This window comes from Phragmites australis, chromosome 1 (assembly GCF_958298935.1).
Source record: "Phragmites australis chromosome 1, lpPhrAust1.1, whole genome shotgun sequence".
Taxonomy (NCBI): Eukaryota; Viridiplantae; Streptophyta; class Magnoliopsida; order Poales; family Poaceae; genus Phragmites; species Phragmites australis.
In genome coordinates this window covers 69,594-93,487 of record NC_084921.1, presented here as the reverse complement: position 1 = coordinate 93,487, position 23,894 = coordinate 69,594, and the positions used below count along the sequence as shown (strand labels likewise).

At 43.7% G+C, this 23,894-nt stretch overlaps 2 protein-coding genes across 2 annotated transcripts; one reads left to right on the top strand and one right to left on the bottom strand.

Annotated features, from left to right (window-relative positions):
- Positions 1-17,269: 17,269 nt before the first annotated feature.
- Positions 17,270-18,668, top strand: LOC133886631 (uncharacterized). Its single transcript, XM_062326367.1, has 2 exons — positions 17,270-18,076; positions 18,176-18,668. The coding sequence occupies exons 1-2, from the start codon at positions 17,615-17,617 to the stop codon at positions 18,182-18,184; spliced, it is 471 nt and encodes a 156-aa protein (XP_062182351.1). The 5' UTR covers positions 17,270-17,614; the 3' UTR covers positions 18,185-18,668.
- A 674-nt stretch (positions 18,669-19,342) lies between these two features.
- On the bottom strand, positions 19,343-22,889 carry LOC133928542 (rhamnogalacturonan I rhamnosyltransferase 1-like). The gene is made up of 8 exons (XM_062322370.1): positions 22,408-22,889; positions 21,782-21,849; positions 21,570-21,658; positions 21,183-21,345; positions 20,809-21,098; positions 20,522-20,726; positions 20,282-20,439; positions 19,343-20,115 (listed from the first exon to the last, which is right to left on the bottom strand). The coding sequence occupies exons 1-8, from the start codon at positions 22,646-22,648 to the stop codon at positions 19,869-19,871; spliced, it is 1,461 nt and encodes a 486-aa protein (XP_062178354.1). The 5' UTR covers positions 22,649-22,889; the 3' UTR covers positions 19,343-19,868.
- Positions 22,890-23,894: the final 1,005 nt, after the last annotated feature.

Here is a 23,894-nt window from a genome sequence, read left to right as displayed (position 1 = left end):
TAAAAGTTTAAAAGTAATTTATATTTAGAAAATAGTTGAGATGGCTAAAACTGGAGTAGGCCTTAGGGGTATAGTTAGCTCAGCTAGCAACAGTGTTAGCTAGGCTTTCTAGTATTGGTAGAGGTAAAGTATTTAAACATTGTGACACTTACAACCATTCGAGTATAACTTAGATTCAATGCCTGAAATCACTTGAATCGGATGGTTTAAATGTATAGTTGTACTTGAGTTGTACTCAAATAGTTGTATACGAAGCATTTCCCATAATATTTGGAATGGGACGGCTCACCTGGTATTAATACAACTTGATGCAACTTTCATGCCTCCAGGGCGGGACCAAGAAGGGTCATGGGGTAGCAAGCGAGGAACAAAGCTGATACGTGATTCAATTGCGACTTTGAGAGTCTTCTGGTATGCTTGCTGAAAGATTTGGATTTTCTTTGTACTTGGCATTTGCTCGAATGCTATGAGAGTAACCCCCCTCTGAAAAGGTACTTAGAAAATTAAATGCCGTCGTGAAGTTTTCCAAATTATTAATTTCTAAAAACAACTTGTTACGTGTCGGTGCATGCTGCGAGAGCATACAACTCCTTATAGATGCACGCATCCTGGGACACAAGACGCCGCCGATTCCTTGATGGATGTCAGCATACTGGCATTCCCGACATCCAGAGCATGCAGGGCCCCCAGAGCTTAGGTATAGTCTGGTCAGTAGCGCTGCAGTGGCGGCTTAGCAAGGGTTATGGGTATATAGATATATACATCTAAATTTTTTGACAAAAAAAATTAATATATATCATATTTTACAGCCTTACATTAACAACTAGCCCAACAACCTAAGTGCTCAAGCCTAAGACACCTCAAATGGCTTGAGCGGCTCAGCTAACATCCAAAACTTCACCAGTCATCAGACCACCATTCCTTATGTGTTGCCACTCACCACCGGCCCAATTGGCTGACGCATGCCCTGCCAAGAGTCAAGATAGAGAGTTAACGTTTTCTGTTTAGCGTTATTCCCTTTGCTTTACAGCGCTAGTCGATCCGTCCAGCCTAACTATAGGCGTCCAGCGGTAGGCCGGTAGCAGCCCAGGTGGTCATTAACAATTGAAAAATCAAAACCAGGCCCTCTCCAAAATAGTTGATTATGAGCGACGCTTGTCCAATTAGATGTGATTGGTTGTGTACGAGTTTAGTTCGTTTGGATTGTATATGTAACCTATATTATAAAGGGCTAGGATCTTAGAATATAACTTATATCATAAAGGGTCAGGATCGGCGAGCCCTCGGATCATCAGGCTATTGTAGCTCATGTAGCGCGTGTATGACGGATGGGCCTGGTGTCGGCGCCAGCTCCCACCTCATGTAAAGCTCATAGAATTCCAACGCTTTCCTCTGCGAACTCCCGTTGTCAGCCCAAAAATCCTCGCGTTCTCTCTCCGTTCGACCTTCTCCTCGCCCCTCCGCCTTCCCAGTGGCAGATCTCTATGAGAGAATGGCCGGAGCAAACTCCTCCTCGATACTTGTCGTAGCCCTTCCTCGCCCGAATCCGCCTCCTTCGCTACAGGTCCAAGCCTCCAGAGCTACGCCCCTGCTGCCATAATGTCCGAGCCGCCACTGCCCAGATCCATCACGGGCTGCTGCCGCCGGAGCCACGCCCCGCAAGATTCAAGCCGCCTCCGCCCGAATCCGCACTGACCTAAGCCTGCAGCCGCCCTTTCTCACCCGGATCCGCCTCCTCCACGTGGGCCGAAGTCGGTGGGGACATGGGAGAGACTTGCGCGCTCCCTCATGGTCTTCTCTGTCGAGCCAATGGGCAAAGAGAAGGCGGGGACAAGGAGAAGGTGAGCCCGGGGAAGTAGAGACGCTGGGGCATATCGTCGCCACTCCCTACCGCGGTGATCGCCGTCATCCACGAGCTACTTGAGATGAAGGATGCCGCCGGTGAGAAGATGTGCTTCGGTGGCATCGGCTCCAAGCTAAAGATGGCGCCTCGGCAAATCCCCCTCTGAAGGGATCGGTGACGTCCTAAGAGGGGGGTGAATTAGGACACTTAGTACTATTTTGGCTTAAAAATAACACAAGATAAACATATATCAATTTCAATCTAAATATGCTCTAGGTTTATCTAGTGTGTCTACTCTATTGATCAGCTTGCAACTTCGGCGGTTTGGATATCTTCTCAGGTGTACATGAACTTCTCTGACTCCAGCACCTTCAAGAATATAAATGTGGAAACATAAATAAGGTAGAGAGCAAACTCGGCACAAGAATTTTTTTTCATGGTATCGATGGCATGAATACCACCCCTAGTCCACGTTAGAGCTCCACAAAGGATATGCTCCCGATCGGCACCCAGTCATGGCTCCTGAGCCACTAAGTCACAAAGACAAGGCCTCCACCCAATGAGCCACCAAGCCACCAAGGTAAGATCTCACCACTAGCCTCTCATCCGGTTCCTTGTTGTTATGGTCACTTCGGAGCTTGAGTCACCAAGGAAAGGGTCATCGCGTCCCCACACAATCGCCTTGCCGCTGCTCCACACCAAGTCGGATGGTCAACAAGCTTGCCGGCAAGTCACCAAGACTCCAAGATACCAGCATACCACTTGGTACAAGGTTAGATCACTCTTTGATCCACTCTCTAGGTAGCAATCACCTAGCAACACTCTCTCTAGGCCTATAAGTATTAATCACTCTCTAATGGTGTACTTAATTGCCTTGAATAATGACTTTGAGCACTTTGACAGCATGGATATCTTCTCAGGTGTACATGAACTTCTCTGGACTCCAGCACCTTCAAATGGCCGAGTGGGTGGGTATTTATAGCACTAAACTTGCATACTAGCCGTTAACCCAATGGATCTAAAAAATTGTTAACACCGGATGATCTGGTGAGAACAATAGTACTAACACTGGATCATCTGGTGAGTACGCTCTTACGAACTTGCCATTGGAACCCCATTCAAGCCTCTATGAACATCGAGCACACCGGTGTATACTTCACCTTCATCACCGGACTATCCAGTGAGTTATCTTGAGCCATCCGAGCTTTTTCTTCTTCTCTGTGTAAATTTCTCTGGTGTATGCATTTGGTGCACATCACTCTATCACCAGACTATCCGATGAGTTGTCTTCAGCCAACCGAATCAATGTAACCCTCTCTGGAAATAATGCTCCGGTGTTGCACAGCCTTCATCACCGAACCATTTGTTGGGTTGAACTTCGTTATGTTTCTTTGCATTATTCATTGTCTGGTGTATTGTTTGGTGTTCATTCTATTAGCACCGAACCATCCGATGGGTTGAACCTTCTATCTTCAACGGCTGCATCCTTCTTTGATAATAATACTTCGGTGCATTCATCCTTCTCAACACCGGACCATTCGGTGGGTTGAGTCTTCTCTTCTTTTCTCTGGAAATGCTCCGGTGCAACTCCCACTAATCACTGGACTATACGGTGAGGCATATTCTTCAGCACAGCACCTTCTCTAGAAGAATTACTCCAGTGAGCACTCTGCTCAAGCATCGGACCTTCTGGTGAGGTCTTCAAGCCTCTCTCCCATTTGACAAATATACTCCGGTGAGTTCAAACACCTGAAGCACCAGACTATCCGGTGAGGCAAATCTTCCTGGAACTTCTCCAATTCAATCCAACTTTGTCTCGACTGCTGTGACTTCTTCATGTATTGCATCCATAAGACCTGCTAACATATATTCTTGACAAACATGTTAGTCCCATTGACTATATTGTCATTAATCACCAAAATCACAATCATGACCTAATGGAGCCATTTTTTCTACACCCTCTCCCCCTACCATTAATGCCATGTGTGCCTGCCGCCCTCTGTCGTGTCTCCCTTCCCCAGCAACCTTGGAGGAAGGAGGGGCCCAAGAGAATCGCCAAATTCACCGCGGGGACCTCTTTGCCATCCTGCTTGGATTGGATCCATGAGGCCAGAGCTGAGGATAATCTCACCATCGCAAAAATCCATCACCATCGGCCATCTTCTTCCCCGTAAAACACTGTTGAGGTCTCCCTCCTCCCTCTTTGTAGCTTTAGATTACAAGCTGATCCGCCTTCACGCGGCATAGATGCCCAATAGCTAAGAGGCGCCATGGTGGCGAGCTCCGTGCTACCAGCGTGCATTCTCCTTTGTGTTTCGGTCGTCGAGATGAGGGGCCTCATAGGAGGCTGTAGGATAGAATTGCATATCAAGACTAGGCATGTCATCAAGGCCCTGGCCCCCATTCCCTGACGGGGAATTCCCTTATTAGGGGACAGGGATGGGAACAATTTTTCCCCCAAGGGAGTTTAATGGGAGAAAAATATCTCCATCGGGTATGGCGGGGCGGGGATGGTTCCCCATCCCCCGTCCTTGTTTCCTCGTAGAGCCCCGATGTATCTATGGGCTTTACTTGTATTGAAGTTTAATTTACTTAACTCCAATCGGCCTAGCCAGAAAGTTCCTACCTAACTCCAATCGGCCCAGCCTGAAAGTTCCAATCACCACATTGCTTAGAAATGTGGGAGAAGCACCGCAACCTTACCCAGATGTCACCCCTCAAAGACAAAGTCTACTCGAACTCGAGGCTAGGCTCTAGTCGTGGTCGTGGTTGTGGTCGAGTCTCAGGACAATACGTCAGTAAAATGGACATAACTCTCTCATACGAAATCTGTTTTAAACGATCTTGGACATTATGGAGAGCTTATGATGAGCCCTTTCTAATAGATATGAGCTCGACCAAATATTCCTTATAGTTTAGTCAGAGTCAAAGAAATAAGGTGATATACCACCGTTTTAGACCTAGTTGGGTCTTGTAATCGTGTCGGGGTCAGAGTCCAGGTTATGTACCCCTCTTTCCATGTCTGCATAATCCTAGGTCGATCTCCTCACGTTCGCCTATAAATATACAGTAGATGTTGTAGTTTAGGCTTGGGTTTAGCTTAGATTATTCTGTTTTGGACAGTTTCATCGTTTATTAGTTTGTTGAACCCCAACTCGAGTACTTTATTAGTAATCAACAATATTCAGATTGCGTGTACCTATTCTTTCTTGTGTTCTCGATTCGTTGGCAGCAAAAGCCTTCTTAACGAGATCAACCACGTCTTGGCACGGCTGATAAACACAGAGTAGTGGTTGCGAGGGTTCTTGATCTATTCTAATCGGAGCCTTTGGATCATCAATGTCGAAACTCCACCAAATCAACTTATCATATTATCTACGAAAAATCAGGTACCCCCGCATCACTTTTGGATAGCCACACCTAAAAGAGTAGAAAATTTCAAGAAATTGCTAAGTATGTTAAAGTCCCTATTGAACACAAGTTAGGTCTTGATTGCAAAACTCGGTAGAATTCTACATATAAGATGTTTAGTATTGTTTTACCTTATGTGGCGGTTTTTAACCGTGCAACATATGTTGAGAAACTATATGATTGTACTCCAAGTAAGGAAGAATGGACTTTTGCTAGATAGGTGGTTGAGAGGCTCAAGATCTTCAATGACATAACTGTTGTGTTTTCTGGAACTAATTATGTCACTGCCAATGTTCAGATCCTATGTGATTTGATGAAGGAGTATCAAGTGGAAGATGATGAGGATAACACAGAATCATCAGCTCCTCCACTTGGCAATTCGGGTTTATTATCTACGATCAGTGCATATGTTGCAAGTAGAAGGCCAATAATCACAAGAGTCAAATCTGAGCTAGATAGGTACTTGGTGGATGAGTTGGTTCCAATTGCATCAGAGAACTTTTAGATTCTAGATTGGTGGAAGGTGGCTGGGACACGTTATCCTACATTGAAAAAGATAGCACATGACATATTTGCTATTCCAGTCATCACTGTTGCATCTGAATCTACATTTAGCACTAGTGGGAGGGTTCTTAGTGAGCACCACAGCCGACTCACTCTGGAGATCTTGGAGGCACTAATGTGTTTACAAGATTGGATACGCAACAAGTATAAAGGTGTATATATTGTACCATTCCTATTCATTCAATTTTCAGTGTCATGCTTGCAATGTAATTCTTGTCATCTTGTGATTGTGTTTTGTAGATGATGATAATAATGACAACCTTGAAACCTTTTGGAGTTGCCTTCAAGAGATCCCAGAAAAGATGGAGGTGATGTTCATGTTTTGTTACAATAGTAAAATGCATGTTTAGTCATTTCCTTGTTAAATATTTAACTACTTTGCTGGTATGCAGGGACTTGCACTTTGTTGAGAGCCTCATGAGGACGAGAAGTCAAGAATGCATGTGCTTTTGTGCTTTTGTTGCCTTATTGCTTCCTAGTTGAACAGCCTTGAATCTAGTATTATCTTAACACTTGTAGTGTTGTACTATTGTTGTTGCTCTCTCAGTCTCTCTAGAACTATATCTGTGTGAATTGTGATGTTATGATGAACTGATGATCTTGTTATCTTGTTTTTTTTTTTCTTGCCTGTTGATCATGACTCATGAGCAATGTCTTTGAATTTGCCCCATATGGTACTGAAAAGCAGCTAATGGAGTAAGGATTGTACATACCAAGTTGGTCTCAGCTGCTTGGCTAGTATGGGTGCTTGGAGCATTGACCAGTGCCAGGCCACAGTGCCAGCTCCCATCCAGATGCATTGCCATCAAACAATTTTTTTGAGTTATAGATGTTGAGGCTTTATCTTGATCACCTACTTGTAAGACCAACAACTGATGATATTTCCTTTTTGATAATGGGGACGGGGACCCGTCGGGTGCCCATTTCCCGTGCGGGAGCAGGGATGGGAGAATTTTCTCCCCCATGGGTGGGGACGGGAACAGGAACGAGGACGAGAGAAATTTCCCCCAATCAGAGGCGGGGATGGTTACCTATTCCCTGCAAGAATTTTCCCCATTGACATGCCTAATCAAATGCTTTAGTTTATCTCATGATACAACGAGCTGCCTCATTTAAAATTGACCACCTAATTGAACTTTTAGAGATTGTAGCAATTATTGAAAGTTGTGCACTAATATGCATTTTAAATTTTGGTTTATATAGGACTTGATTGGATGCCAAGTATGACAATGTAGATTTTCACAGTATAGCGTTAGATTAAACTAAAGGAAATATAGTCAATACACTAATTCTGAAATCATGGTAGAGATATTTTTATGCTTGATAATCCTTGACACCTCTCACTAAATAGTTTCAGTTCCATTTCTACAACTTTAGATAATATGCAAGATGATCATGACACTTATGCCATACATAAAGAAAAATTGCTTTAGGTGTTGCGAGCCGATATATCACGCTTTATGACCACTTCAGCATGTAGTTAGCTATTTTTTTGGTTTCATACATCATCTCTTGCTTGCGATTATTTCTTATTCTGTGCAGCTGATACGCTCAAACCGTTGTCAAGCCTTGCAGCTGCTACGAAATAGTTGTGGTTGCTGGGTGGAAACTCAAGTATTGTTTGTGCTTGATTTGCATCAATTTCAGGAAGCCTTGGCTGATAAAAGATTAAGGTAATGCTCTCACTATATACAATTGGTCAATGCTTTCTTTTTATTTCCCTGGATGAGATTGCACTTACATTCCATGAGCTCATATTATATGCAGCAAGTGGGCTTCAACATCCTTCCATGTTTTATTTCAATAATTATAAATTTCATCTTCACTCAATAAATTATTGATTTGATACTGCTATTTTTCTTTGTGACCATTGAACAAATCAAATAGTATGCTTCTCATGTGCTTCGAAGATATATATTCCCGTAACTGTTCATGTGCTCCAAATGTCAAATATTAACGTTATTACCTTTTTGGTACTCATTCCAGTTACAAGCAGCAACACTAGAGCTCAAAATCAGATGCTTAGTGCCAAGCTTTCTTCGTTACTTGAAGACAGTCTGCCCATGTGTATGCATTTAAAAACTCCATGCTTTGAATAAAGCCGACCCCGGCGTTTGTTGGTTAAAAATCATACAACCTTTCTTATACTTTCGTATGCATCTGTGAATGTTTCAAAAAAAAATACAGATGATACAATCACCTACACAGATGCAGCGAAGCTCACCAATCTACTAGTGTTTTATATTCTAAGTATCTATACTAATTAAAAAATACGTAATGATTCTCACACCAGACAGGATATCCTGCTTCTAGTCCTATAAACTACCTTAAACTTCTCAAAAATTACCCATCTCATGACACTCAATTTCTACTACTCCGTTCGCATATGTTCCGCTCCTACGTTTCACCTCTAACTCGTGCGCCTGTCTACCCAGCAGGCTACGCGTCATATATATCGACCGTCTCCCATAGCTTCTGATACCCGCGGGTCAATGACTAGTAATCTAAAAAGATGGATAGGTTGTTGTCTGCTCGTACTTCATCGATCTGTGCTGGACTGTGGACGAAGCTCGTCATCAAAACTGGGCCGTATTTTCCATTTTTCTAACTGGGCTTCTGCTATTGGGCCATAAAAGAAAACGACTGGCACAGATTGTCCGCAGATGGGGCCTAATAGTTCGCTAGCGTTTCCAACTTCGTTCCTTTTCTTTTATGAAACCATTTCATTTTTTCCTTTTAGATAATGGACAGAGACATCTCGGCCTCTACACCCGAACAAGTATGCATCCGATAGCTCCTTTCGTTTTTGACGAATGGTGTGAGTTTGCTGATCATTTCGCCATGAGATGCACACAAGCTAGAAGCTCTAAGAATCAAATAGTGCTAAAACCAAAGAGAGAGAATTTAGTTGGCGGTGAAAAAGCTAGACACAATGACAGGCCGCAAGAGGGAAATTGTCCATTAGAGTAGTAAGATTATCTTTAATTATATTTTTTTATTTCATTCTCTTTCTGATTCTTTTTTTCGTTTCTATTCTTTTTATTCTCTCTCATCTTGTTTTCTTTTGAAAGGATTCGTAAAGGTAAAGAAAAGAGAATCTCGTTCTGAAAAGAATGATTTTGGGAATCTCTTCGTAACGAGAACCGTGAAGGAAAATCGTTAGAACGCTAAAATAAATAAAAATCCTTAAAAAGAGATTCTAAATACTAACGAAATCGGTTAAAGATGATATAATCAGAATTACAGAAGAACGGGTGAACTAATCCCACCTGATGACCTGACAAACCTCGTCCACACTACACACCCCGTTGGTCCAAGCTACCGAGCTTTCGGCAACCTCGCGGTAGGCGGCGACCAATAGGAAATTAGGAATACAGGTGGGGACACTCCACTTCAGCTCACGTTCTCTCGCCATGTAATCGACGTCGCAACTGACAAACCTTCTTGAAAACTGGTGTGCCACTAAAGCACGACGCACATCATCATACCTTCTAGAAACTTCACTGCACTTTCCATGATTCATGGTGTATTGGTGTTGAATGCTTCAACCTTTGCAGCTTCCTTTAATTTTATCGTCACCAGAAAAAGCTCAACAAAAGAGGAAGGGAATTTAAAATGCACCACCTGCCAAAGAGAAAAGCAGACTGCTCCGACCGGTGGTTTGTACTTGTACAGAGCTAAATGTGTTGCGGTGACAGACAAATGGGATCAGAGGTGAAATGTAGGGGCTCTCTTATTCCTCCTCCTCCTCTCAGCTCTCTTTCTTCCTTCTTCTCCTCCTTCCCCTCTTTCACATCTTTCTTTCAATGGTATTCCAGCCGGTAGAGGGGCTTGGGACAATCCAGCCCCTCTCCCATGGATCTGCCTCTGAATGAGACTACATATCATATGCATGAGATGCAGGCGTACAAAATGAGTTTAGTTGATGACGAATTGATATATATAGAGAGGGGGGTATGCACTACTATTAGCTATATGGGTGAAAACGGCCGGAAACGATTGAAAAATGTTAAAATTGTTTTCAGTTTTACACTTTTTTGGAAACAAAATCAGAGTGATAATACCGGAAACGGATATGACATCGGTTGTATCAGAAAATCGAAAATGGCATTGTTAGATCGGTAATATATCGATATCGATTGGGAATCAATTATTCTAAACGAAAATACCAAACTGTAGCGCACAAGTTACACATCTCATACGACAATGCCTACAATCTATAAGTATATGACAATATGACACATCTATTATGATAAGACAAATAACAAGACACATTTAATAAAATATATGTATTTTGGAAATAATCTCAAAGTGCAAAGGAGCGGTGTTGAACTGTTGATAGTGGGTCAGATAAAAGCAAGTGGCATTTTCTACAGTCATTTCCTACCAAAGATCAATCCAGGAGCAATATAGGAACCAAAGTTTAGGTACAACAAATAATTGTCAATAGACCGTATTAATATCATTTTCACTAGTAGCCTTGAGACCCATGAATCATATAAATAATTAAGGAAAGATTTATGATAAAGCATTGATGTGAAGCAATTGACAACATATGCACAATTTAACTATAAGGATGATACTTATTATACTATGATAATAAGTTCAAATGTAAGGGTGTTGGGTACCCAGTAGAAGAAAGAGGTGAAAACGGTTAGAAACAGTATAAAAGTGAAAACGGTCAGAAATGATCGAAAACTGGCCAAATCATTTCCAGTATCATTTTTTCCTCAAAATCGGAATAAAGAACATTAAGGCTAGAAAATGACATAAAAAAATACATATTACCATTTTTTAGTTTAGTCGAAAAAGATCTCCAACCCGTTACCGTTTTCACACCTAATTAGCCTCTCCATGCATACCCAAACAGCATGTATAATAAAAGAAACCACCACGACCTACTTACCAAACGCTAGGCTTCAGCCACCTTCTCCACCTCCGGCGAGCCGCTAGGGTTAGGGTTTCAGGTTTTGGGGTTAGGGCTCCGGTGAGGCTCCCTCTATCCCCCGGCTTATAGGGAGACTTAGGGAGGCTGCCGTTTGAACTGGTTTTGAGAGTAGAGTGGTATGTTCTAACTGGTTTTGGACTTGAGGGACGAAAAGTAAACTGACAAAAGAGTCAAGCACAAAATTGGACCAGATCAAAACAGGCCTAGCTTGAGCCTAGCCCGGCCCAAAAGAGCTTAGAAAAACAGTCACAAAGACCTTGCTGGGCTGGGCCTAGGCAGCAATTTCTCAGCCCAAAAAAAATCTAGCTTGACCTGAGCCCTACCCGAAATAATAATCTTAAAAATTTTACATGTAAAACTACTTGGGTTGCTAGAGCCTGGCCCGATTTGGTTGGTCAGGTAGGTTCATTGGGCGAGACTAGGCACAGATTTTAGGCCCAGGAAATTCAGGCTTTTTGTCGGTCCAACCCTGTATGACTGCATTTTGACGTAAGTGCTCATTTCACATTAATTATATATTTTTAATGCATATGCGAGCGTATACGCATATATATGTATATACACACACATATATATAGAAAAGAAAAAAGGAAAAAAAAGCAGCCCAACCCCTTCTCTTTCCTGAGCCCACCCAGAGCGGCCTAACCCCTTTCTTCCTTCCCCTCTCCTTTTCTCTATCTGTTGGCCTACGCCCACAGCGGCCTAGGCTAGCGCCCACGCCCCTCTCCTTACCCTATCTCTACCCGAGCACACCCCTAGCCAGTCCTGTTCTTCTTCTCTACCTGAACAAGCCGCCACACCTGGCTAGGGGAGCGGCCCCTCTCCTCCTTGATCTGAGCCGCCGCAGCCAGCGGCTAGCACCTCTAATTGCCTCTCCACACAAGGTGCACCACTCCTCCTCTCTGCGATGTGGGCCCGAACTGCTTCTGCGCCTCCAAGCTGCAGCGGCCTCAACCCCGTCTTTGAGCCACCCACACCACCTCTCTTCCCTCTTTGATGGTTGGGCTCGGGTGGCAAAGCTATCCTCTATCTCTATCTCATTCGATTTGAGTATGTTCTTGAGGTTTCGGATGAGGATTGGGTTACCAGAGCTATCCTCTATCTTAATCTCATTCAATTTGAGTCTATTCCTGAGGATTCGAATGAGGATTGGGTTGCTAGTTTTTTGTTGTAAACATTCGGATGAGGATTGGCCTCATGCTCGTGCCGTGCAAAGTAGGTTCGCCGGCTAGGACTCGTGTCCGTGCCATGCAAAGCAGGTTCATTGTCCGGGCCTCGTGCCAATGCTGTGCAAAGCAGGTTGGCCGGCCAGCGTTCTCGCGCCGCGTCCGTGCGCATATAGGTGATTGTCAGTAGCTTTCATGCCCATGCCGGGCCCGCAAGTTTTGGCCAGCTCGTGGTGTGTTTTTTTTATTCAGCTGTTCTTCATCTCTTTGATCCAATCGGTGCCCTCGTGCCCATGTTCGTGCAAGCTGTGAGCTGTCGGATGGCTCTTTGCGATGGTGATCGGTTTGTTCTTTGTGCTGGTGGCCGGATGCTCTCTGTGGTGGTGATCCGGTCGGCCTCCGTTCCGCGATCGTGATGGTGGAGGTGGGAAGGCGTTGTGGTCCGGTCGGCCATATGTTGTGATTAGAGATATTTATTTGATCTCTGTCTTCTGGCCTCGGTTGCCCTTTTGCCGTGGAGACATATTTGTGGCTAGCTTGTTTCTTCCCCTCTGTCTTATCTTTGGTCTTTTGTCGTCGGCTGGGAGTTAGTGCCACCGTGTATGCCCCTAGCTGGGGATCGAGTGCCACCATACTAGTGTTGGTCACTGTTAGGACCATTCTGTGTTGATGGTTACCGTTTAGCCTCCCCTGTTGCTAGTAGATGCATACGGTGGCTTATGAGTTGATGTGGCTCGAGTGAATTAAGGATTGATCTTTCTATCCTCTGTTGTAGCTGTGATGAGTTCTGAATGTGGGCACTGACAGTTTGCCCCATTGATCAATCTAATGGGTGATGCTCTCTTTGCTATCTGGGGTGATAGCTTTGTCTGATGGTGCTCTTAGTTTTCCTTCTATTATTAATATGGGGTTGTGCATTATGTTATTGCCCTTTCAGATTATATATTAAGTTGAGGCCCAGCTGTTGAGGCTTGTTCTCGCTAGGCTAGTGCTGTTCAGGGTCTGTGGTTGTTGGCCCTGTGGGATGCTGGAGTAATATTCTTGATCTGTAGATATGTTGCCTGCTGTTACCAATCTGATATAGGGTTCCCTTGTGATTCTGGTATTTCTGTGGCTTGATTTAGCTTTATTGTTGGTCTTACCCGGCTGTAAGCATTCTTGCCTCCCTGTGGCTGATTGCCATCCTGTTATGACTTCTTGGCACATCATTGTGTTGAATGGCCATGCTCCCGGGTACTTGTTTCAGTTAGCGATGAGCTACATTAGGTGGTGTGGTTGCTGGATGTACAGTGTCATTGGTTGTTCCTTTGATTAGTGAGGTGGGCTAAAAATATAGCTTGCCCTCTGTTAGCAGTTGAGGCTGGTGATGACCATTTGGGCCCATTGTTCACCCTCTGTTGTGATTTTGCCATGTGGTTGATTTTGCCCTCCCCCCCCCCCTCCTTGCTGGATGTCACTGTTACCTTTGGGGCTATGTTGCCTTTGCATCTTGTTATCACCTTTTGCCTTTGTAGTATTTGCATGTGTGGCTCTATTGTTGTGGGATAGGTTGAGATTAGAGGTTGTAGATAGGAGTCTAGAGACATGCGCTGTTTGCTAGGCTCCCGAGAGGTTGTAGCTGGTAAACGGACATATAGCTAGACTCTCTCTCCCTCTATCTCATTGTAGTACCTGAGACTACGACCGATGATGAGGTGCTACAGTTTCTGAGGCCTGTGTGGCCGATGATGACCCGGGATATATAAACAGTCCATAAAGTTCATGCTAGACTGTTTATCCCATCTTTTCCTTTTAATTATTTTTCTAACGCTTACTTTGATCTGTTTTGATGCGTGTGACTACAACCTTGTAGATTCAAAGATGACCTGACGACGACCAGTGAAGCAGCTTAATCGGAGGTTCTTTTGGGAAACCGGACATAATTAACCAACGGCCTTGCGAGGCCACGATAACTAGGAAGACATGATTGCTAGAGCATTAGTCAAATAGCGTGTGCATTTGTACATGTGTGTAAGCAAATTGTAAACTATGAAACTGTACTTTATAATTTTGATAATGAATGAATAAAGTTACGTGTTTCAATTAGATTTGTCTCATGTTTTCTCGTATAAGACTGTATACTGGCACACCCGTATATATTCATAGTTATACAATACAGCAGTTCGAACACAAACAGCAAGTGTTCACGAAACACCGACGACTTTGCTTGAACGCGATTTTGCCGCACGCTGTGAACACCGATCACAAGCCGTCGTCGCCATGAACACTAGCTGCTTCGCCACCGTTATTGTCTCGCAAGGTGAGCCTAGTCGTGCCTTCCCTTCCTTTTGTCCGGCCATTTGTGGCATGATTACGCTGTGTCACATTGCCGCTGGCTTTTACCCGATCCCTAGCATCCAAATCGGGGGTAGCAGCCCAGTGCGATGTGCGTGCATATGCTGCTGACTATGCTGTGCTTCTCCCCGGCCTTCGTGTCGGCGTGCACTTGCTCTTTGTTCTTACTATGTGCTAAGCGCCATGTCGTCTTGCTGTTGTACTGTTGGTTTTTCCGCCAGCCAATGATGATAAAACTGAGGCCAAACCGCTTGTTATGTTCCCTGCGGTGCCCCTGCTGTCGTCGTGCAAGGAGTACAGGCTGAAGGCCATGTGGCTATTCAAATCCTGTTGTCCTGCTATTCTATGGCCACGCTATGCCTCTATTGTGCTGAGTCATGTCGCGCTAAGCTGTGCAGCACCGAGATCTGTTGCTGCGATCCCTCTACTGGTGCAATGTGCTATTGCTATCTTGATTACCGGACGAGTGTGGGTCGTTCTCCTACAGCCCCATAAATTCCAATGTTCATCGATAGAAGATTGCAGGCAAACAGTGGTTAAGATGTTTTCAGAGGACCATGTTGCTGGTTGTCCCGATTACTTGATCCTGATGTTAAGTGCAGAAAGAATAAATGTTGCCTATGTGGCTGATACCTTTGTGGCTCATATGTTATCACCATCCTTTGTGGTATAGCCTATGTGGCCATTCAATGACGCTTGTTAGAAAGAATAGAGTGCCATTGCGGCAAAAGCCTTCGTGGCCCAAAAAGTGATCACCCTCACCTTTGTGGCTTTTGCCTGTGTGGCGTAAGTTGCCTATTGCTTTCGGAAACGGCTGATGGGGATACGTCTGAGGCCCTGAAGAGGGAGTGAGTCAAGCATGGCATTAGAGCTCATAGTTGTGGCCACGCTGCAGCTTTCGATCGAAGATACGCGTCATACTACGTTCCTAGCTCACCTCTTTTTACATACATGATGCTGAGACCATATGTGACCGATGATGATCTGAGATACATAAACAGTCCAAAAAGCTCATGCTAGACTATTATCTCATTTCTTTAGTGCTTTTATTGCTATACACTTACATCGCTTGGTCTTTGTTGCGTGTGACTACAGTCTTACAGACTCGGAGATGAACTTAATATGACGACTGTCAGCGCAGCTTAATCAGAGGTAGCCTAAAAAGACATACGTAATTAATCAGAGTCGCTTTACGAAGCTCTGGGAAATAAGACGAAACAATCACCAGATCATTGAGATAGTCAGATAGCATATGCGTTGTGGAGTAACATGTATAATGAGAGAAACTGTACTTTATGAATTCGATATGAATAAATAAAGTTTACATGTTTCTGATTATTACATCCTCCCTTCTTTCGTATACTCTGTATATTGGCACGCCCACTAATATTACATTCGCAGTTATACGTAACGTAATATATTCGACGTGAGTTTCCCTTGCGCTAAACAGACCCGAGCCTAACCTGGCCCACAAAATGCTCAGGTCTCATGAAAATAAACTTTTTCTAATCTTTTAAGACGTGTTGCTCTTTATATCTTTGTTTTCAAGTGAGATATCTTTTAAGATGGTGTGCCCTTTCTTTGTATCATGATATAACTACAGTTAGTTGTATCAATTCTTTATATATTGGTCTTACTAGTGGTCAACCCGTGAGAATAAACATATACTTTTTTGATTTTACGGTGCTGATAATTGAATTATTCAAATATTCAAATTTAACAAATAAAATAAAGTATTTCTTGAATGTCTAGGATTCATAGAATTACAAAAGTTTCCTGTACTTGACGTGGAGGGTTCCTTTCAACTGAATAAATATCTTCAATCTATTTCTTTTCTATGACTAATGAGTGATATTTAGATATTTTTTGTAATACTAATTTTTGGTGCATCCGTAATTATTATTGTCCAAGAATTTTTATTCACAACAAATTATATGAAATTAGGTTTTCATAAACAAATTAATTTTCTATAGTATTATTAGATATGGAGTACTAATATAATTACATGGAAAGAAAAAAAATTATATTTTGGAATTTTAAAATCCAAATTTATTAACGGCAGTGTTAGTCATAGAGTCTTCAAAAATTATATTAGGAAGGAATCCTTATTTTTCTATATTTTAAGCAAGTTTTTGTTAATAGGAATAGATATCATGTACATTTGTGCTTAACATGGAGCGTTTTGATATAATTTAAATATATATAAATTACAAATCAATTGTTAGAGCTGCACTTGACGAACTGTATTTTTTTCTTGATTTTTCTAGAATTGAACATCTAATCTATTTGATGTCTAGTTTCCTATAAGTCAAATTAAACCATGAAAATAATAGTACAACAACATAATTTTTTTAATTGTCGAAACCTTTTCTTAATAGGAATATTTTTAAAACTCACTAGGACGTTATTTCCAATACGGGGTTAAAATTTCTTTGAAAACTTATTTTCTTAAATTTCTTTGATCTCCCCTACATAGCTTCTAATATCAATGGATTTGAATCAAGATTTTGTGCTCTATTACTTTTGCTCGATTCAAAATGCATGGACTTATCTTTATAATTCCATATGTGGAGTCCTTTTATGCCTTTATGCTGCATACGTAGAGTCGTCTGATGCCTTGTGTATGGATCGGACTTGAATTACGATCTTCTTTATTAAATCCAAACTGTGATAATTTTTTGGATTTACTAGGCTTCAATAGACTGAAATCATGATTTGTTTCGCTCACCGTATTGTTCGTCCGATCGTCTGATCATACGTTTATATATATATATATATAGTCACGAATATTTATATGATATAAAAAAATTATATATGTCTCTATTATAGAAAAATATTATTTATTTGTGAATCAGTTTTTATCAACCGTTAGATTTTCATCTAACAATTGCTTTTATTGAGTAAAATATATTCTTATTTCCATTCGATTAAAAATTAGCAACTCTCACATTTTTTGATAGATCTTTCAATGTTAACTGTTATAATCCCTTTCCTCTGGACGTCGTGGACCCCTCGCGCCATGGCGTGAGCGTGAGAGAACTGGATTTGCGTCAAAGACGTATAGCATGCAGAAAGCGACGATGCATCTGCCCTCAACAGCCGAGAGCGCAGCGCATCATCTCACAGTATTTTTTTCAACGGGTGCAAGTGTGCAGCTCTTATCTTTAGCAGTGAGCAACGGCAGGAAGGGCTGAAGCTTCCACCCACCGTCGCCGTGCTCTGCGTCGGCTCCCACCGCCTCGCCGCGCGGACGCCCCTGGCGCTGCCCGTCCCGACCGCGTCTCTCCTCCGGCGCAACACCCGGCGACCACCACGCTGACGCGGACAATACAGCGGCGACGCCGGTGCATGCTCTGCGTCCCGCCGTGCGGCGTCTCGCGCTCCGTGGTTGCAGCGCCACCCGGGCTCACCTGGGTACCGCGAGTGGCACTGCCCACACGGCGCGGGGCAGAGGCCGCGACGCCTGGCGCCGCCGGCCGGGTGCCACCGTGCCCGGGCTCTCAGCGTCTATCAGAGCCCTCTGGCGTGTGGCAGCAAGCAAGGGCGCTCTCAGGCGGGTGGCTGCCCGCCGTTGACCGCGACGACGGGTGGTCGGTATTTCGTTTACCGTCCACATCGTGGACACGTTGGATCCTCATCTCGCTGTCGCGACTCAGCAAAGAGACCCCGTACAAACGTCACATCGTGGACCCGTTGGATCCTCATCGCGGTCGCGACTCAGCAAAGAGACCCCGTGCAAACGCCACGGAATTGGCCGGCGCCACGCCGTGGCGGGAAGCCGCCGCGCCGCGCAGTGAAAAGAATCGACCGGTCTCTTTCTCGTCATCCCGTCCCACCACTTCTCCGGCCTCGTCGCCGTCCTCCGGCTCCGGCATGCTATAGCTTGATGAGATGAAACAAATTTTGCAGGAAACTTGAGGGGGCGACGATGAAGGTAATCCCGAACGCGGGGCACCTGCCGCAGCAGGAGGACCCCGAGCTCTTCAACCGCGTCCTCCTGACTTCCTGCTGCAGCCTTCCACCTCCGGCGGCGGCGCCGCCGCGAAATAGCTAGCTTTGGTTCGATACGGCCGGGCGCAATGGAGTTCTTAGTTTCTCTCCCGTGTGTTCTTCGCACGAGCTTGGACACTGCATACAATCGAATTGATTCCATGCTCCATGTGGTTCTGAAAACGCCTACGTAGAGACCGGAATGTTGTTATTCCGTTATTAAACAAAAATAATTAGTGTTCTGAAAAAATATATACATAGAGAAATCTATATTGTTGTAGCAACTAAAGGTGTAAGGATGGAATGTTTTTGCTTCAAGCACTCGCGTCCTTAATCAACTCGAGTTTTGTACAGTTCTGTTTTGACTTTAGACCATCGGTGCAATGTAGGAGAAATTACTGGCCGGTGGACAAATGCATGTGCTAATAAGATCTCTTATATATTATTTATGTGGTTAATAAGATCTCTTAGATATTATTTATGTGCTTTCAACTGAAAACCTCGCAGTGAACCAGCAAAGTAAACATCTGAGCTTAAACTCTCATGAATTCGTGTGGTCGTTGCCGTGAACTAGAGTAACCTGAAGTTGTTCTCCAGTTCTAAGCATTCCAAACTTAAGAAAAGATTACCTTCACCTAAACAAACGTCGGACCACTCATTAAGTAAACGTCCGTTGTGCCAAAAACTTGCACGGATAAAATACACATTAAGGTTTCACAGAATTATTTACACACGTGGAGGAATGATTGTCATCAAATGGGCGCAGTAAAAGATACAAGGCAACTTTGCAAACATATTCCTTCTAGAAAAAACTCCTAATTCATACAGGGTAAATTTCTCCTATGTCATTGCAATTTTGCAAAATCCCCTAAATGTGTCACTGACACGTAAGCCTTGTACCTACATGTCAGTGACACATTTTGGAATTGCAAAATTTTGCGATGGCAAATAAGGGCGTGCAAGCAAATCCAAATCAGCCGATTCGTCTGAAGTTGCACGCCCATGTACAGAACAAGGCAACAACCACATCGACATATTATATACGTCATCTTGTTCAACAAAATAAGCATGGCATCCACGGATCAGTTGCTGAAAGATAACAATCGATCGACCATTGGTCAGAGTAAACTTTGCAGAAAATCTTTGTATCAGCTGAAAATCTTAAATTGTTCTGGTGACAGAATAGGACCAAAAAAACTAGAAGGATAATGAACTTCTACTTACGCATGATCAGAGCTACTGCCCCTACAAAATGAACACAGAAGCAGCAAAAAGGGGAGTGGGGGACAATGGAATGAAAAAAAAAGTGACTGGTTAACAAAAGGATTACAACAACTATTACAAATGGTGGAAAGAGAGCAGACTGGATGCTCGGGCGGCATCGCTTCATTCTGAACCCAGAGGTTTTCAACTTCTTTTTCCGCTTTATTCTGTGAGGGAATCTGGTAGTGAGCATTTGACTCGTTAACATGCCTGTACCTGAAGTAAATGCTCAGTAAGCAGAAAGGACCATTGGTCAGCTGTACAAAACTGATGGTGTCAACAAAGGAACACGCTATGCTATCGGGTTGAGGCACCAATACTGATTGGCAATGCTTTCCAGGAAGCACTGTCAGGAAACAGCTCTTAATCCCCCATTGGAACCAAGGCATTCTTCAGGGTTAGCATAAAAATAATCCTCTTCCTTGGGCTGGCCAGGGATGATCCTTCTTTCCAAGGGTTGCCCCATGCGTTTCTGGTGTGCTTCCTTCACTGCAGCTGAGAATTCATCCCAGGACAGTGCACCTCCTTGGAAAAGGTCCAAGAGTTCAACAAGCTTCTTTCTGTCCAATAAGATGGTCTTGCGAAAACCCGTATACCTAAAATGGATCAGCAAAGATAAGATGTTCATAACCACAACGGCGGTAGTATTGGAATCATGAAAGCAGAGACAGTCTTTTCCCCCAAAGAATTCAAAGCTCGCACATGACTAATACTATAAAAGACAAAAGACAAGAAAAATGTCCAGCAGATTCTGAAGCAGACCTGCGGTGACCTTCAACAACCCTTGCCATATTCCCATCATAACTGGGAATGAAAACATCGCTTGCTATAGAAACCATGTAGTCCAGTGCTGCCATCTGGGTTGAATGGTTCTGGTATGGCCGTAATTCATCAGGAGATAATAGTTTCTCCTTCCTTACCTAATACAATATAAAACTGAGCAAACTGGCACCCCATTAAAAAAAATCTCCAGGAACATGTAATTGGCAGAAAAGTGCTCACTAGTTTAGGATATGCGGCCTTCAGAGCAGCCAAGCGCCTTTCACCCCCATAGATTTCACCAGATGCAATATATATCAGTGTATCCTTTGTGAATCCTATTGCTTTAAGCACTAAGGTAATTTCCTCTGGTGTGAGGGGGCAAAGTCCCTGAAGCCTCTTTACTTCAGAATCGATCTCCTTTTCTTTCCACCATGGATAAGCGTATCTACAGTACATGCACGATCAGTTTGTATCTAGTGAAGCATCAAAGCAGCACAAAGTACCAAGTAATAATGCAAAACATAAACCTCATTCTAGTGAGCTCCTCGGTTTCTTCATCAGAACAGCCATGTGTGCAGCCTGAAAATGAGAGCATATCCATTTCATAGCGTAAGTGAAGCACAACAAATTGCCCACTTCTCTGGAGGGTGGAGATGAGTTTTCTGCCAAGGGCCTCAATCTGCGGGGTGAATCTCAAAGCCTCAAAGTTGACACGGCAGCGCAGCATCTGGAGTTGAACAGGAAGGCCATTATTTGCAAGGCGGGCATCTGATTTATTGAAATGGATAACTTTGTGCTTCCTTGCAAGAGGTAATATCTGCAGGAGAAGAGCAAAGATCACTTGTTATAACTTTTCTCATTGCTGCTAATTGCAGCATGTAGTATGAAAGAGCAAAGATACCCGCTTTAGGTAGTATGTTTCATTTGACCAGCTGACAGGAGGCATCGAGTAAAGTCTTCGCTTAGTTCTTAACTTGAGTTTCGAAGGAAGTTCTTTAACAATCACCAGCTCATCTCTTAAGGAATTAATGAAGTGATCCACATAAAAAATATCTCCAAAATCACTGCAAAATCAAGAAAATAAACAAATTTTTGAAGAAGCTATAAATGAAAGAACTACATCCAGTTCACTAACATTTTCACACACGCAAATCCTAGATTATTGTGAAATATGTAGATGATGATAACTCATGTTCAAGCTATTTGCTGGAAGCAACTTAGGATAAACAGCTCATCGGACATGTACAATATTGATCTCGTTGAAACAATGTTATTTGGGAAATCATACCTAGGATCAGCCCAGAAAGACCTTTTATCCAGTTCAGGGACCACTAATGTTAGATTCAGATGGCGTGCTATGGTCACCATGTCACATATCTGCAGCATACCATTTCATATAAATTCAGAATCCAGTGATGACTGAACAGTAGTGCTCACTTGCAGCACGAACCCAGGTGATACTGACAAGAAGATACTGAAGTAGAGGTACAAAGTACAAACCCCAGCTCGCATTTGATTTAGACCCCCGTTGCAAGTCACTTGTAGGTAGCCATTGCTCCTATAAATTCCTGTAGAAAATAGCAAGGCCCTAATCAGCTATAGTGCCAACAGAAGGGCTGAGACAAGATATGCCGAATGCCTTCTAGTGATGCATGTCTGGATGGAAGCTGTCAGATTTCCGCATGTCTTAAGGTATATTCAGGGCACTAATTTTAACTATAGCGAATTAAGTCAAGCCCCCTAATCATTCCAAGGTATCGATCACAGCTCTGTCTAGCAAGTGTTGGGCTAACCACTAAATATAGCATATGCTGATATGGAAGATAGGAATCAAGGCATGAACCTGCATCCGGTCAAGTTCATTAAGAAACCTCCTTTGAGCTACCAAAGGATGACTGTACTATGTCAGGCCATATCCAACTAGCAATCACGAATTCAGAAGGTTTGCGCCCCAAGTCAAACCCGAGATTTGAGCCCGCGATTGAGAAGAATCGGCAGGAAATGCGCCTCCTTCGACCACGGAACTGGCGCATTTGACTCGCCCTCCGCCCAAATCCGAGAGCCCCGAGCTCCCCCGGATCGCCGCTAGCAAGGAAAGCGAGGAGACGAACAGGAGAAGCACTCACTCTTGGGCACGAGCGTTGGCGGCGAGAGCCGCGCCGCGCCGCTGTCCTCGCCGGCGAGCGCGGCGAGGCCCGCGGCAGCACCCGCTCCGCCGCAATCGGCGAGGACCCGCGGCCGAAATAGCCCGGCGATGGATGCCAGCTGCACCACCGCCATCCACACCACCGCGCTGGCCGCCGCCCGCATGGCCCACCGCCACGCCCGCCTCCGCCGGCCCACGCCCCCTCCGCCGACCGCCACCATCCCGAGTGGCCCCGGCCTCTCCCCCACCTACCTCCCTCCCAACTGGTACCAGCACTGCTACTACCACCACCAGGAGGGGTTGCGGGGGGGGGGGGGCGAAGGCTGATTAGCGTGGGAGTGTTTACGCGAAATCAGCTAAGCTTTTTGCGATTAGTTTAATGCGAAACTGGGTTTCGTGCTTGGTGGAGGGAGCCGGAGGAAGAAGAAATCGAGGAGCGGGCGCGTGCGGCGGTAGGCACGACGTGAGCATTTGACGCACTCTCCGGCGGTTAGTAAGTCGCGAGTAATCCGTAAACACGGCGATTAATTAATAAAGTAATTAATTGGTTAATCTAACCATTAGCGAGGACTGACAAGCCGTGGCGGACCGGGGCCACCAGGTAGGTTCCCACTCTTTTTCGTGTTCCTATTTTTTTTTCTTCTCGAGCGCCCTTTCGATCCGTTCCTGCTAACAAGTGATTTTGGTATCATATCCTCCTATTTTCATAGGCTGTTCGTGTCTACTCTCTCTTCATTACTTCATTTTGTATTCATATGGCCTTCGGGTGCCATTTTAAGCGCTATTTTTATCATGACACATTTATAAAATCAAGAAAATTATGGAGCTTTGAAAATATATTTGGAGGCAAAGTATGAAAATTTACAGCTTCTATTAATTGTTAAGATTGGAGGAGCTGTTGTAAGTTATTTTCCAGTTGTTTTGGACAAACCTTTGGATGTCATCTGACTCCATTTGTACCTGTCAGTGCTATAAATTATATGGCATCTCTCCTATTAATTGTTTAATTTGAACTATTTCAAATTCATAGAGCCTATAGCTTTTCTTATTGTGAAATCTATCAAGAATCCAATGACTGCTATTTATAAGAATCCAATGTCTCTATTTTTTGTAAAGGGTTTTTTTAACCCTGTCTTCTTTGAAGGCATTTTGTAGGTGCCAGGGTTCGAGCCCTAGTCAGCCGGCTCCTTCTATGGAGCCTTTATCAACAGATCTACAGTCAGTTCTCAACGGCTGGTCTGTATTGCCATTCGTAAATGTGCTATTCATGATGATTTTGGCATGTCAAGTATCTTTCTCAAATTGATGCTTTAGGTGTTTGGATAAAGTGCATCCCTCATTATAGACTGATACTTCTATTTGAACACCTATATAGTTTTTAGTATCATACATTTTGAATAATTTTTTTGTTATACAACTGTTGTGATTATAATCTCTTTCATGATCCATAATTATTTGGCATTGCCT

Bases quoted from the DNA above. Each gene is read 5' to 3' on its own strand.
- LOC133886631 (XM_062326367.1), top strand. From the start codon at position 17,615: ATGCTCTGCGTCCCGCCGTGCGGCGTCTCGCGCTCCGTGGTTGCAGCG.
- LOC133928542 (XM_062322370.1), bottom strand. From the start codon at position 22,648: ATGGTGGCGGTCGGCGGAGGGGGCGTGGGCCGGCGGAGGCGGGCGTGG. The intron at 21,346-21,569 runs GTATGATTTCCC...TTGATTTTGCAG, and splicing joins TCTTTCTGGGCTGATCCTAG to TGATTTTGGAGATATTTTTT. The intron at 21,099-21,182 runs GTATCTTTGCTC...CTTCTCCTGCAG, and splicing joins AAACATACTACCTAAAGCGG to ATATTACCTCTTGCAAGGAA.